General features: G+C 26.3%; 1 protein-coding gene across 1 annotated transcript in view; it reads right to left on the bottom strand.

Annotated features, from left to right (window-relative positions):
• The window catches only part of LOC142319720 (hydroxypyruvate reductase), a 34,959-nt gene extending 19,048 nt beyond the window's left edge, over nt 1–15,911 (bottom strand). The window contains exons 1-3 of the mRNA XM_075357315.1: nt 15,740–15,911; nt 3,507–3,658; nt 2,083–2,148 (exon numbers count right to left, since the gene is read on the bottom strand). Of these exons, the coding sequence (XP_075213430.1) occupies nt 2,083–2,148; nt 3,507–3,658; nt 15,740–15,874 (353 nt within the window). The 5' untranslated portion in view covers nt 15,875–15,911. The remainder of the gene's footprint in view (nt 1–2,082; nt 2,149–3,506; nt 3,659–15,739) is intronic.
• Between the last annotated feature and the right edge of the window lie 1,166 nt (nt 15,912–17,077).

Below are 17,077 nucleotides of genomic sequence, written 5' to 3'. Positions count from 1 at the left end.
ATTACGCAAAACTATCTGAAAGAAAATACAACTTGGGATTTTCTTTTGTTTGTAGTACCATTGGTCAATTTTTAATTCAAATGTTTTTGATTACTTATTTCATCACTTTAAAGCAGCACAAAAACTTCTTTTTTTAAGTAACATTAGCTGTTGTAATCATTCACATTAATAAATACCAGTAACCTACAAGAAAATTGCACCCAGCATCATTTAAGTTCATGTAAAATGATTATAAAGAATGAAATCTGATCTCAAGATCATCAAAATACAGTTATTTCTAAATGGAAAAAAAACTAAGATACTTCATTTAAACAGATTTATGTCCTGAGATAAAGAGACATTCTTGTTCTACTCTATAGACATCGGTTACATTGCAGGGACAGTCACATTGAATGCAAGTAAAAAGATTTATTATGACTATTATTTCTGTGATAAATATTTATCACAACAAATAAAACAAATAAATATTTATCTATAATGAAAAAAACTACCTCAATAAGATATTTTTCAATCAGAGAGCTTACACTGTTATGTTAATCAAAAATAATTTAATATTTAGTAAATATAATATAACCTTTGGTTTTATGTCAACCAGTACATTTTTGAATGTAGTACGTTGTAAAATTACTTTGTAATTTTGAAACGTCTAATTAAAAAATACAATGTATTGCACTATATGGTTTAAATTTGAATTTTATGAACCATTAAGACAGGAAATGTACTCAATATTTAATATCAGATAAGATGGACATTTTAGAAAACTAACTAGTTCAATGATATTTGTTAGTTGTTATTAAATTTTATTTTGTGCAGTCTGAGTTAAATCAGGCATTCAACCATATAGTTTATTAACATAAGGCTTTTAAAAAATGAATTAAAGGTTAAAATGCATAACTAACTTTTTTATTTTTATCAGTGTAATGATACACTGAAATGATATCATTGTAGGTCTGTATGTTCTCAGTAATCAATTTTTTTTTAAGAGTCTATTGTATAAATTATTATTTTTAAGTCTGAAAATGTTTTTCATATTCAAGGGGCAGTATGTCAGTGTACGATACATGAACCGACACAGTTATCAGTATCAAAGTAATTTTTTTATAATCAGATATTCAAAGGTCACCTCATACTAACAAGAAATAACTGGTTAAATCTGGATTTAGGGTCAAGGGGTCAACTGATTTGAAAAGTTATAAATCACATAATCATTTATGGTACATAATTTCAAGTTGAGTACATAATTACCCTAATTAAAAAATAAACATTAAAGGCTTATTATTATTTCACTTATGTAAATGGAAATACAGTTATAATATAAAGTTTATGATGGTATTAAATTTGATCAACCTTTAGAAATACAGCCATTAGCTATATGCCAACAGCATTTTAAAAAATCAAAAATTTCAAAATATCTAATAAAACAATTCGAAGATATGAAAGATTGTTCACTCTTTGACAGTTTGCGCATATGAGTAAATACTAAATTTAAAAAAATTTTTAAATCCTTTGCATGATTTTGAAACCCTTTTTATTAATTCAACAAAAAATAATTTTTAAAATTCCCATTTTTTAGCACCACTAAGTTTTTTTAGATTCCTTTCCTAAATTAAATATGATATTATTGATTTTCTAATTCAATATATCACACGAGGAATAACAAATCTTTATTTATTTATTAATGCTTATTATGCTCTTTAACAGAATATTAGTGGAGCCACAAGCATCTCGTTTAAACATGACAATCAGAACTTCTATGGCATAAATTCATGCTTTTAATGCAGATCTGATGTCATACTACATTTTATTAAATAGAAGCTGCTTTAATTTAAGAAAAAAGAAACAAATAAAAATGTTTTTTTTTTGTTTTTTCCTTAAATTAGATATGACAAACCATGTTCTTTTACAGGAGTTATTTAAATAAATCAGCTTGCTAGAAGATTGAATCGAAAAACTAATCTTTAAAGAAAGATTCAGTATTTGAAATACATTCATGTTTTTAATAATAATAATAATTATATTGACCAATAATTTAATTTACAATAAAATTATTTGATTTAATAATAAATAATGATATATATTTACCTGGCTAAGCACATTATTAGTGTACATGTTAATTCACAAGCACTTATAGAGTTTCCTCCAGGAGTGCTGAAACAAATATTTGTAATTTATATTAATAGGTATTTCATAAAATATGTTGTTTTTTTAATGCTGATTATATACTAAATTTCATGCTTATGGTATTAAAACACCGCACATGCTTAATAATGCTAATATATATTATATATATATATACACATATTACTGGATAGTACATGGATAACCATCTTATGGTGGTTCTAGATACTAAACAGAAAAAGGAAAAGGATAGTACATGGATGGTATTAACATTCCATAGACTTGCATTTTTCACTTAATTACATAGTCTTCACATCAACATTTGAATTATAAATTAAAAAAATTAACCTCTATTACTGTAGTACAAATTTATTTTTGATGTGTTATTTTGGTGTTGAGTATTCTTTACAATCTTAGAACATAAGTATTTTTATTAAGTTTTTAAAATTTTTCATCTGTTCATAATCTCCAAAGAATTTTTTTTTAATTTTTTATTTTTGAGTACACAATTACAAAATTCTATTTTATATTAAGTTAATACAGAATGTTTTAAATGCTAAATTTCAAATTTATAGGTTTACAGTTCAGGTGTCACAAATATACAACTGAAAGATATTTGGGTTTTACCATAAGGGTTTAAAAATGAACCTTAAAGTAGTAAATTAAAGCAAAAAAATAGGGAAACTATAAAGATTTCTTTTAAGTAAAGTAGTCTATTCTTTCACACTAAGAATAAAAGCAATTAAATTAATATCTTTATTCTATCATATGACACATAAAAGCAGAAAAATAGTTTTATTCGAATTATTCTTTTGGATTTATTCAAATCTAGATTCCTTGAAATTATACGTATTAAGCAATTCCATTAAGTTTTTATAATCGATGGTAGAAGGTAGACTTAAAAAGATTAATCGTTTTACATTAATTACATAAGTGCAAAAGGTTTTGCAAGATATTTAGTTACATTCTATTTTTCAAGCTTAGTTTGTTTGAAAAGAATTATATTTAATATTTCATCAGAGGCTTGAAAATGTACCATACATATTTTTAAAATCATTAGGAATCATTCATTGATACCTTCTAAAATAATCTTTTTTTTTAGATATTATCTTTGATTTTAATGTCTAGATTTATTCAGTGTTCCTAAACAATGTAACACAGTACACCACACGCTGAATAAAACCAAGACAAGAATTCCACTGTAACACTAAAGTCAGAAGATAAGTTCAGTTTATTCTAGAGATGCATATCATACTGAACAGTTGTATATAACAGTAAAAAAGTAAAAAAAAAGCTATGAAAAGAGTAGAAAAACTTGTGATTTTTATATGCCTTTGAAACTTCATTTACATGAGATAAAAAATTATGTTACATCATTAAGAACTTACTTTAATACAATGACTCCTTTCCGTGTTGCAGCATTAATATCAATATTATCAACACCAGTTCCAGCTCGACCGACTACTCTTAGTGAAGATCCAGCATTTATTACATCAGCAGTAACTTTAGTATCTGATCTGACTATCAAACCATCATAACTCTGAAGAAAAAATTTACATCAGTGAGTAAATATTTAATTATATTAATTACAAGTGCTGTTCATACTAAGATATATTCAACTGAAAGGAAAAATTATTACATTTTTTGATTTGACTGAACTATAAATAACATCTGGTCATAATTTATATATCTACACCGATCAAACAAGACTGTGTAAGTTTTTATATTGCATTATACAAAGAGCATTATCTATACATATAAAAGTCAATGTTTGTTTGTCTGCCTGTTCCAACTTAACTCGAGATCTACCAGACAGATTTGTCTAAAGTTTTGCACACCCAACTTTGAAGTCCTGCAGTGAACATAGGCTAATTTTTTTGGACCTCCAACATAACGGTTGCGAGTTATCGGCGTTAAATTTCCTTTTTTTTTAATTTTGACGACATTGGATTCATTTGTTTGCATACTTTAAAAGTTAAATTTCATGTGATTTTAGTACAGACTTTCTTCTTTATATATAAAGAAGATAGAAAATTACCCGTGCGGACAAGATACATATTACAAAATTGTACATTTTTTAAATTCGGAAGATCTCACAGGCAAAGAAGTACCTGAGCAAAAAGAAAGAACCTGAAAATCTCGCAGGCAAAATTATCTAATCTCTAACACTTTTTCATAAGCGATCAGAAAAAGGACTGTGAAAAAGTGCATCGGTGAATAAAGTGTAAAAGATAAAAATAAATAAAAAAAGTGTTTAACAAACTTGCATATGGTTGCATAACTAAGACAATAAGATTTTATTAAAAGTTTTTGAGAGTCGTACGCACGCCCGCAAAGGCTTCTGAAACAGTTCGGACCCGCTCGGTGGCGCCGGAATCGAGATATTTAAAAAAATTGTATTTATGGTCCGATTTGGCTCATATTTGTCGAAAACGACAAAATTTTGGTCGACATACAATTAATTCATATGTAACCATATAGTGCGGGCGATGCCGCGACTGGGATGCTAGTTTTTGATAAAAATGAAAACACACATAAATATTATTCATATTATTGATTACTTTTTTGTTTTATTGATTTTATATTATTTTAAATAAATTAATTAGAACTTCATTTTACTCCTTTTTTAAGTAGAAATGTCAGAGAAATAAATTATTTTATTTAAATGGCAAAGAAATAAAAAATAATTATACTCTTATCTTTAAATGAATGATTCTGAACCTGCCTCAAACATTTTGCTTATCACTAATAGATGTATTGTTTTAAATAAAATATTTTACAAGATTTATGAGTTTATAATTATGGAAATATGGCATATATACTTATATAAGTATATATACTTACAAATAAACCTTTTTAACTCTTACAAAATGAGTTAGTTAATTTTATTGATACATTACATTTAATTATTAGCATACTGTGGGACTTTATTTCCAATTTCTAATTCCTTATCATAATAAGGAATTAATTTATTTCTAATTTGAAAACTTAATAAAATCTATTTTTAAAAACATCATTATGACACCACTGTGAGAACAGCAGCACCAGTCAATGAGGATCACTGATAAGTGTTGACTGAAAACATTATGAAGTAAGTAAAAATTTTATGTATGAATATAAAAATTAGTTTAGTTTCTTATTGCTTAAAAGTTTATATTTTTAAATTAATATTATTGCTGAACATCATGGAAGAAACACAGAAAAAAAAATAGAAATATGGTTATTTTTTCTTAATTTTTTAAACAAAATTTTTCCGAGATAAAATTTTTAAAGATCAATAGAAAAGAGATTGGGGAATAAAATAAGAATATCTTCTGTTTTTTTACCATCATTATGAAGCATTAATAAAGCTTTGCTTCACTGATAAAGATATATCATGACACGTTCACTCAAGAGAACCTATCTATAAATCACACTGCTAATCATTTTATGCCTCAAACATTTTGAACATTCTAGATGTTTCCTATTTTTGATTTTATAGAATATTTGGGTTGTAGATAAAGACCCACACCTACAAAAAATGGCAACACAAGCAAATATTCTTCATTTGATTAGGTATTAACTAATGCAAATGGTACTTTAAGATTTTGTTTGCTTAACATATACAAAATTTTAAAGAAATAATTGTGCATGAATGTGTGTGTTTGTTCATTGTGGATATCTACGTAGGGACAGCAGGACTAGTTGTTGGAAGATCAATGAGGCTGTCACTCTTAAAAGTTTGGAAAATACTGGAAAACGACTCACATCAATGTAGTTTATTTTTTGTCATTGTATAATACTTTAGAGTGAAACTTGAATATCTAGAGGCTGTAAGATGATTTCTACTTCATGTAATATGATAAATGTAAGAAAATGTACAACAGTAGTTAAATAGAAATCATCTAGAATTCTTTTCTTACTCACAGAAATAATAAAATTTAATACAGAGATATAAATTTGTAATATTTCATCTGTGTTACTATTATGATAAATAATACTAACAATGATTGGTGTATAATACTAACTATTAGTAACAACCTCTATTTCTGCAATTTAGTTCAATGACTGTTAATCCTTTTAAATGAACTATTTATTTTGTCACAATATTTAAACTTTAATGAATTCATTAAACTCCAAGTACATATCTAATCCCATATAAACGATTATTAAACATTATCAGTTACTATTATTATCATTTTTGTCTGATAACAGCAAATAGAAAATTAAACAAGATTAAAATAATACTTAGATCAAATAATCTTTTTTTATACTAGTAGATGTTTATTTATATTAATATGTTTTTTTTTTATCAAAAAAGATTTAGTTAATTTAACTACTACTTTTGTGGCATGTGTAGTCTAAAAAGAAAACCATATAAGTATTTATTAAACATAGATTATGTCATAGCATAGACTTTTATAAGATATATGGATTAACAGTTTGATTCCTATCAGCTCAAACAGTATCTTATTCATAAATTTAACATTAACATTTTATTATTAATTCATTTATTAACATCCACCAATACTCAAACTTCCTCAAAGAAGGGGGAAGTACTCGATAAAAATGAAAACACAACATTAAACATTGATTTTTAAACTATATAGTGTATGAAAATGAAAAACTAAGATAATAACTATATAATTATTTTTAGTAACAGCTGATTTTCTTACAGCTTCATAGTTTTAAAAGTTACGTTAGTGTTAAAAGTTACTTACATAGTTTTAAAATATTTATCTTTTGTTAACAATGTTATTTAAAATAAAAATTTTATGTTATCATTAAAATTAAAAATAATTTATTAATGTAAACTAACATTAATAAATAATACAATACAGTAATTAAATTTAATTTAATTACTGATGTGTTTAGCAACTTTGTTAACATAATTATTGCATAATCTACAATTATGCAACAAGAACATTCAGCATCCTTGAAAAATCTATGTAATATGTAATGGTATAAAATTTAAAAACTGCCTACTTTCTAAGAAACATGGAAATGAACTGTAAAAAGATAAATGTATTTTTAATTTGCCTATTCATGCAATTGCATTGTTTTATGTTGTAATAATTTGAGTATCTTATTATTGTTAAAATTTAAACTAAGATAAAGCTGTCTAAATAATTCATACTTTCATTAACTTTCAAATTTATTAATCATTTCTAAATTTTTGTAAATTATAAAATTATAGTGTGCTTGAATTAATAATTTTTTCTTCATTATGAAAATATTGAGACAGGTAACCAGAATATCGCTATTTGCATCTGTTTCTAAAATCACTAATTAATTAAATAAGCTCAAGGAGTCTGCATGAGAATATGATATGAAAATTCTACAACAATAATAATAATAAGTCCATAATGAAGTATTCATTTAACATCTCTGCCACTGGTCTACATTAATTGAACAATCAGATGGTTAAGAAATGAAAATTAAATTGAGTATCAGTAATATAACAGATATAAAAGGAAGAAACAAAAATGTGAAGTTTTTTGAAACATTAAATTTCTGTTAATTCACAATTATTAAATATGGTAAGACTACATGATTTTTTTTAGTAGTCCACCAGACAGGATACAGCAACCATAGACAGTTGAGTACTATATTGCCCATGTAATTCTGGATTGACTTATATGTTATTAATTTATGCTACAAACTGTAGTTCAGCAACAGGATGGTAAATAGAAGACAGTACCAAAGAATTAATAATGTTAAAAAATTACTATTTTTGCTAGGCCATCATGGTCTAGTTTCCAAACTGGGCTAGTGTCAGGGCAGCACAAACCTGATTACTACTCTGACTTTTAACTATTATAATAGTAACAAAATCTAACTTATAGAAAACATGTTACATAAAATAAAGAACAAAATCAAACATCACTATCAACAGAAAATGATAACGCTAACAAACATTAACCAGCAGTTAAGCAAAATTATAAACATATTCACTATGCTCCTTTCAATTCATCAAACAATGTACAGACGATCATATAACAGCATCCTAACAAACATAACAACGCAGGAGTATATAAGTCAGTGACTACTAAATACTACAAGCAGTTGTCTGCGCAATTCTCAAAATGTATGTAAAAGTATGTCTAAGGTTAAATTAAAACAGAATAAAACATTCTAAAACAATATTTTACTTCATTTTACAAACAAGAATGGAAGGATTCATACTTTCTTTAATTAAGCTTATCACTAGAAAAAAACCTCAAATCTCAATTTTTCTGAAAAAAAAATATACACAGAAGAAATCAATAATGGAACAGTTGGTTTAAAATAACTTGTGTTAAATTAAAACATTAATCACTGTGGTGATGATCACTTACTGGTTACTATTCAGTGACATATAAATTGATTTTTTTTTTCAAATCATACTTATATAATAGAAATATTCTAATTTAATCAAATTATTCATAATATTACATAATATCATTATATATGTAATTCTTCTAAAAATTTAATTCTTTATTTAAAAAAGATGTATACATTAGGATTTATTTGCATTTTTTTCTGATAATGAAAGAAAAATTACTGAATATCAAACATAACTTCAGATATATTATTTCAAATGTTTTTTTTAAGATAAAAAAATATTGCGTATTAATTTAGTAAACACACTAGAGTTTGTCATTAAACAAAATAGTATTAATATAACAAACATAATAGTTTTTAAATAATAGATATATGTAGATAACTAATAATTATTATTATAATTGTTATTAATAATAAAGATAATATTTCTTTTTTTAATGCAATAAATTAAAATACACTGCAGCTTCTTCAAACAAAAACTTAGCTTATTAGAAGGTATTTTGAAACATTTTCAAAAAGGCCTCAAAGGTTGTTTATTAATAATAAATAATTATATTATTAATTTGATATTTTAAAATAATTCTGAAATTAATAATGTAACCAAAACTCATTTTACTCATTAATGTTTTTTTTATACAATTTATCATTACTAATATCAATTTATAAAATTAGAGTAAATTATAATTTATTTACAGTGTCACATAATTAAAAAAAGTTAATAATGATTTAACCAACTAATGTTTAATTACTTAATAACTCATCAGTAAATCAAACAAAAATTATGATTGTAGTATAAATAACCAGGAAGATAATATGCCTGAATAAAATGAAAAAAAAATTCACAGTTTACAAGAAGACAAAAGATAAAAGTTAAAATAGCAAAATAAAACAAAGACTCATATTTTTAATATGCATATCAAATAACTAAAAAAATAATTGTTCAAAGTTGAAAGAAAGAGAAACAAAACTAAATAAAAAGTTTTGGAAATACATAATCTACATTGGAGACATTAGTACTTAAAGAGAAAAAGTTATAGATAAACAGTTCTGATACGCATGTTTACATAAAAGTTAATTACAACCAGAAACAGAAGAATTTACAGAAACTGAAGACCAATTAATAGCAACATAAACTTATACCTAAAAATCCAAAAATAAAGATAGTTAAAAACAGAAAACTCCAGCAAGAAATGATAAGATCTCATTATAAACAAATGATGCATAAATTAATATTAGAAAACAAATCACATCATATATAGTAACAGCAATCACAATCTTAAAAAATGAATCAATTAGAATCTAATACATCATAACAATATTCACAGACATAATGATAATATAAAACTGACAAGACAAACACTGATAGATAAAAGAAAAGTATCACATACTTCATAGAAATAAATAAACCAAATAATAAATAGTAATATATCATCAAGAAAAAATTTATTAAAAGTTTCAATGGATCAAGAAGACAAAATGAAATTACCTTTTATAATCTCAGATACTGGAATCACAATTAAGATTTCAATAACAACCTTAAAGCAACATTTAATCACCAACATTTAAACTATTTAACTTAGTATATAAAAATCAGTTGTATAAAAAATATTTAGCACTGTTAGAACTTTCTTAAATCAATAGCTACATAATTAAATCTAACTACACCTGCCAATAACCCATCTAATGGGATAAACCCATCAGCCAAATGAAATGGATATTTAAACATTTAATAATAATAGATAGGTAGATAGATAGGATATTAATAATATTAACTGATAAGATTATAATAATTTCTTACAGTAAAATAGATTATTTTTATAGAAAAATAAGTAAGTAATAAAATCATACTTAGCAGGAAATGTGTCTATAACATTCTTAATTACTTTTGTATTGCTGGTGGAATTGTATTAACTCAAATTAGTTCAGCCTCTTAAATTTATTAGCAATACACTGTCCCTGAAAACAGCCAGAATTATTTCCAGTCTGCTGTTATTACAACTGTTCTGGAATATTGTATGAGACAGGATTAAGTCCAAATAATGGTGCAGTTAATTTTAATTATTGTGCTATCAATGAATAGTATAGCTGGTTCAGTAAAGTTCCGTTTTTAAGATTGCTTATCCTCAAAATAAAGTGCTGAATCTATAAATGAAGAACTTCTTTTAGATAGGTAATGAGGCCAAGCTTTACACAATAGGCATTTCAACCTGTAGGGTTACTGTGCAGTCACCAGATAAAAAAATATATCTAGATCAGTCTGTAGGGAATCCCCGCACTAGATACCAAGGATGACTTCAGGTCCTGGCATTCTCAAGCTTTGCTGGATCAGACCTATACCCACATAGCCATTGGGGAAGAAGGGATCTAGGATTAACAGAAAGGGCATGGTGAGATAGAGGATAATCTATCCATCAAGAAAAATTGAATAGTTTACCATCTTTCCTCATCTAATGAAGGGTTCACTAAACCATTGATTAACTACGCCTAGGCAAATTTTATACAAAGTACCCCCTGTTTGCAACTAAAATGTGCTAATAAAACAATATATTTAACTATAAAAAAAGCCTAACCATGGATTTCAATGATACGTTATAGTTGGTCTTTGGTTATTGAGATTAAATTAACAGAACTTTTTCAGAAATGTCTGTCCACCTGAGATTAGACAAGAATAAATGCAAAAATATTATTAAGTTTCTAATCTGTTGTGTATTTTTCTGTCACCTAATCTTCACAATTACAATTACTTTACTCCAACGTTACTTGATAATTATGATTTCCTACTCATGATTCAAAATTAAAACAATACAAACAGCAATTTTTTCTGGAAAGATGTTTTATATTATGAAAGATTTGATACTTTTAATAAATTTAAATGCATTTTGATATTACACGTTTCAAAGAAACATTCAGATTTACTATGTATCACAATGAAGTTATATAAAGAAATATAATTAAGATAAAATATTTTATAATTAAATTTAAAAAACAATAAAAATATCATAGAGGTAATACATAAATAAAAGAAATTTCTGCAGAAATTTATTTACAGTTATTTATTTATTTAATTTTTACGTACTTATTTTTACTTTAGTTAAAAAGAATCTGTTATTTAATTATTCTTAGTATGAAAGATAAAATTTGATGTGCGTAAGTAATTATAGCCTAACCAAGATTTCAACCCAGAACCTTAGAAGGCTCAAGTCAATCATGAAAACCAGAATTAAATAGGAATCAATAAATAGAAACTAATTAAAATTATATTTAATAATAAACTTTAATGCATATTAATTTAAACATACAAGTAAATCTCTAATTCACAAGATAACACAAAACCAATTTAATTATACACACACTCTCTCTCTCTCTCTCTCTCGCTCTCTTTCTCTCTCTCACACACATGCAAACACACATGTGCATGCGTGTGCACACACACACACACACACACATTGTAAGTACCTGTATCTATCTAAATATTTTACACCTATTAACCCAGTTAGAGTATAACTACTTTATCAAATATTTGCAAGAATAGATCTATGAAGAACAGTGTCTAATCATCTAATCAGTAAATCGGTATGCTTATAAAGTTATTAAACAAACCTTGTCATGTAATAAATTCTAAAATTTTTTAAAATTATTATTTATATTTATTTAAATTCACTTAAATGGATATAATATTATAAAATAAGATAATGCAGCTATAATAAAAAGTTAAAAATATATGTACAATAAATCATTTCTAATATTAAACAGCAAGCATGTTCTCAAAAGTAAGTACTTGAGCTGACAGCAAGAATAATGACAAACAATGAGTAATCCAACAAAAAATCTATCAAAAAAAATTTTTAAACTATTATCCCTACAAAACGCTTGCACATACATAACGGGATGAAATTGTGACTGATGGAGAATATTCAGTCAATCTACGGATCAAACCTACGACTTCTATTATATCACCTGAACTACTAAGATGACTCTGACTCTTAAAATGAGTTATAATAAAATTCAAAGTAAGAAATAAGAATCCAATATCATAAAAAAAGCAAAAGGTTAGGTAAGACAATGTAAGGCTTGAGTATCACATGAAAAAGAATGAAATTTTGTAATAAGTGTATATATAATTATCATAACCCAAAGAGTGGTATATTGAGCTTTGACAAAAAGGAGAACAGGTGAAATGTTGCAGATAAAATAAGTAGGCAAACTTATTATAAAACTGTATCCAAATAGTAAAAATAAAAAATAAATTTTAGCAATATCATCATTATTTATATCGTCATCATTATATGTACTCATATTAAATATGAGGTCTGTAAATAAAGTAATGAGACTGGTTGAGAAAAACTTTTTATTTACAATTCAATTATACAAGAACTCTATCACCTTCGAAATAGTTCCCTTGGGAAGCTATGCAACATTTCAAACGGATTTTCCACTCTTCATAGCAGTATTGGAACTCAGAAACCGGAATATCCTTCACATGGTCAGTTACATTTTTTTTAATGTTTTCTACCGTTTCAAAATGATCTCCTTTGATAGTCGGGAACAGGAAAAAATCGGAGCGACTCAAGTCAATAAATAAGGTTCTAAGGAACTACAGCAATGTCTTTCTTTGCCAAAAAATCGTTAATTGAGTGTGCAATGTGACATTGTCGTGATACTGCATCCAGTTGTCTTTGATGGCTGGTCTCACGCGGGCAACTCTTTTCCGCAGCTTTTCAAGAATTTTTCGGTAAACATATCGATTTACACTCTGTCCTGTTGATAAAACCTCCTAATGGACAATGCCATTACTATCGAAGAAACAAATTAGCGTGGTTTTGATTTCATCATTTTTCTTTTCTGGGACGTGGTGAGTTTGAAGTGTGCCACTCTTTGTTCTGGCGTTTTGTTTCTGGGATGTACTCAAATACCCAAGATTCATCACCAGTAATAACATTTTTTTAGAAAATCAGGATCAGTTTTAATTCGCCCTAGAAGATCGCGGCAAACTTCTACCCTGTTGTTTTTCTGTTCAACGGTGAGCTTTTTTTGGACCAATTTTGCACAAACTTTTTTCATGTTCAATTCGTTTGGCAAAATTTGATGGACTGTGATATGGTTCAAATTCAATTTTTCTGGAATCATTCTGCCAGTTAAACGCCGGTCGTACCGTATCAAGTCTCTGATTCGATCAACATTATCGTCACTTTTTGACGTTAACGGTCTTCCAGAGCGTGGATCGTCCGCAGGAGATTCCCGGCCATCTGAAAATGCTTTAAACCACCTAAAAACTTGGCTCGTGACAGAGCGTCATCTCCAAACGCCCTTTTTAATTTTAAAAAAGTTTCAGTAGCATTCTCACAGAGTTTAACACAAAACTTGATTGCACAAAGTTACTCATAATTAGTATCATTCATTTTTGTAAGGCACAACAAAAACTCGTTTCACGATAAGTTTGTTTACGTCTCACGTGGTAACAATAGACTAAAAATATTAATACCTAATATAAATCAGCTGTTCGTGTAACCATATGTTTACTAGTAACTTTACAGTGTTACTACTTTGGTTGCCAAAAAAAAAAACTAGTCTCATTACTTTATTCACAGACCTCGTATACCGTCAGATTTCAATTCTACATTTCGAGTAGTATTTTTTATATTACTCTAAAGTGTGAAGCAATATTAGGTCTGAATGTTTTGAAATTTATTTCCCGCTTGATTGATTTGATTATTTCTTTCTGTTCTGTGCTAATATTTTAACTTCATAAATTTGAGTCTTCTGTTTTACTTTTTCCAGTCTTAGCACTGCTTTACAGTTTTTTCTTCTACATACACCCCTCTATTATCAAATTAACTAAACCTGTATGTCTTAATACATGGCTCTCTAACCTAGTTCATCTTTTATAAGGTTCTGCCATAAATTTCCCTCCTTTCGTATTCATATTAAGACCCTCCCGCCAAACAAACATCAAGCTTATGTAGTGAATTAATCATTGATTGTTTGTTTTATAGATACAATAAAATGTTAATAAATGTAAAAAATATATATAATTACATATGAGTGTGTGTGTGTGTGTGTGTGTGTGTGTTTGTGTTTGTGTGTGTGATAAAGTAAAAATTGTTTTACAAATACAAATGTTGCATTAAGGAAAAGATCACTTTATTGAAACAATAAAATTATCAAAATTACTGAAGTATTTCTTTTGTTAGAAAAGACATTAAATTTTTTATGAAAAAAGTAAGAGGAAGAAAAGTACGGTATTACTTTCGAATTCATGGTTTAAGTGGTGAGAGGGGGGGTGAAAAAAGTTTTCTTTTATGTTTTGAGGTATCAGGAGTACGAAAATACTATTCAATTAAATATATATACACTATTACATAAAATTTTATTTCTCAAAAATATCTAAAACTAATTAATCAATTTCATTGAAATTTAAGTATGCTGTAGCAATGTATTTGAAGTTGTAAAGTTGAAAGTTTGATGAAGATTGGTTGGGTGTTTCTTGAGTTACTCTCAATCTAAGGTCGAAAACATCTGAGTAAGGCAAGTTATAAACATGTGATTCGTTATGATGCTGCAAGTTGAAACGTTGACGTTTCTTTATCTGCGGTATATACTGTTAGTAATATTAAACCATATTTTTAAAAAAAGTCGATCTTCTTGACTGCGACAGAACTGCGTAAGATTCTTTTTTTATAATTTTTAATGATTCATAACATATTTAATTATTTACTATATATTAAATGATAAACTGATGATACATTTTATACAAATTATAATGATCGAAGGATAAAGTCATTTAAAGTTTTTATAATGTATATAAAATGAAAAACGAAAACGAATCCACGGTTAAAGCAAAATTTGTTTGAAAATCTTTTTTTTTATTGTACAAAAATAAGTATGAAAATAAACGTGAAATACAAGACTGAAAGTCAAAAAGCCAAACTCCAACTGTAATTTTTTTTTTTTTTTGTAATCTGATGTTTAAAGAAGCTACACTATGTATGAAAAGTTACATAAATACCCACAAAAAATCTGAATTTTTTTTAGTTTTTCACTTCATCCATACATTAATAAAAAAAAAAAAAAAACACATGTAAATTTTCCTCTTTCGCCCTATGATTTCAGTTTAATATATTTATTTTATTTTTAAAGATGTATATGAAACTCCCCCAAAAAGAAGCAATTTTTTGTTAAACGCAACATTGGGAATAGCGAAAATATTTTTATATTAATCTACACAGAAAATATTAATATATAATCAAATTATTCTGGCGATTCACAATTTATCTTAAGATTAATACTAGTTTACAGATGAATTAAAAAATAATATTACCTTAATTTCTTGTAGTAACTGATCCTTCGGTAATTTATATTTACAATCGACTGTTACACCGTTATCTCTTAAAAGAGTAACGCAAGCGTCATCAACAGCGTCACTGATAAGCACCCTGTTCAAATGAAGGGCCATTGTCGTGGTAAAATAAAGAGGAAAAATTAATGAACAGATATTGATGCATTATTCTTTATATACTCTTTAATTCATCCCCTCCACTACAACTAAACTCGCGTAATCATAGAAGAACCGTCACTGTTAATCAAGTTTTCAAATTAACGTTCTATGCAATCAAAGTAGTGTTTGCACATAATCATATTCAAATATAAATGTACATTTAGGTTCACGGTATAATATAATTAACAGTCAATTTCATTTTTATCATTTAATCGAATTACGTGAGTATTAGATCGTTAGGTTGTTTTACGTTAATAGCAATATTAAAATTTGTATTTTTTTTTTAATTCTTTTAAAATTATAATATTTTAATCACGCGATAAAAGTCAGTAAAATCATAACAAAAGTGATGATCGGTAATAACCTTTAAAGTTTAATATTATATATAAATTTATTTTTTGTATTAACATTTTATATTGCATCTTTAAATATCGTTATATAATTGCTAGAAAAAAAACAGATTTAGAAAAAACATGTTATCAGTTAATTTAACAAAAATATAAAAATAATACTTCTCGTATTTTTCTGATGTAATTATTTTGTTTAGTTAGATAAGAAAAAACTGTTCCTTAAAACATTTTTAATTCTGTGCTGTCCGTGGGTAATTGGAAAAATATTGGGTGTAGGATTTTTTGAAATCGCTAATAAAAGAAAATGACTGTATATCCACTAATGTATAAATTTCTTAAAAACCTGCCTTCAAACAAACGTCACTAGAAGGTAAAAAAATAATAATATTTTTTTTTATTCGGTTTTTGTCTAAATTTAAAGTTTTAAAGTAGGTATCAAATTAAAAATAATTTTACATTTTATTACGCTTTTCGAAATCGGTTTTACCTTTTATTTTATTGTTTTTACTTTGTAATTGCTTTTTTTTATTTAAAAATTGGATAAGAAGCCAAAAATACTGATGTAATAGACGTATGAAAGAAACGCAAAAGTCGTTTAAACCAAAGTTTTGTTTAAATAAATAAAATAATTTAAACAAACAACATAAAATAACACTACTGAAAATGAAATAAGGCTGTTTAGGCCTTTGATTTACATAGAAGAAACTTATTAAACCAAAAAAAAACAAATAGTTTTTTTAATTACTTTTCACATTTACAGAATATAAAATAAATTTTCAAAACTATTTCCTTGCAGTTAGACGTAAAAATA

Source organism: Lycorma delicatula, chromosome 2 (assembly GCF_047948215.1).
Source record: "Lycorma delicatula isolate Av1 chromosome 2, ASM4794821v1, whole genome shotgun sequence".
Lineage (NCBI taxonomy): Eukaryota > Metazoa > Arthropoda > Insecta > Hemiptera > Fulgoridae > Lycorma > Lycorma delicatula.
The sequence above is the reverse complement of the archived record's forward strand: the minus strand, read 5'-3'. Positions and strand labels throughout refer to the sequence as shown.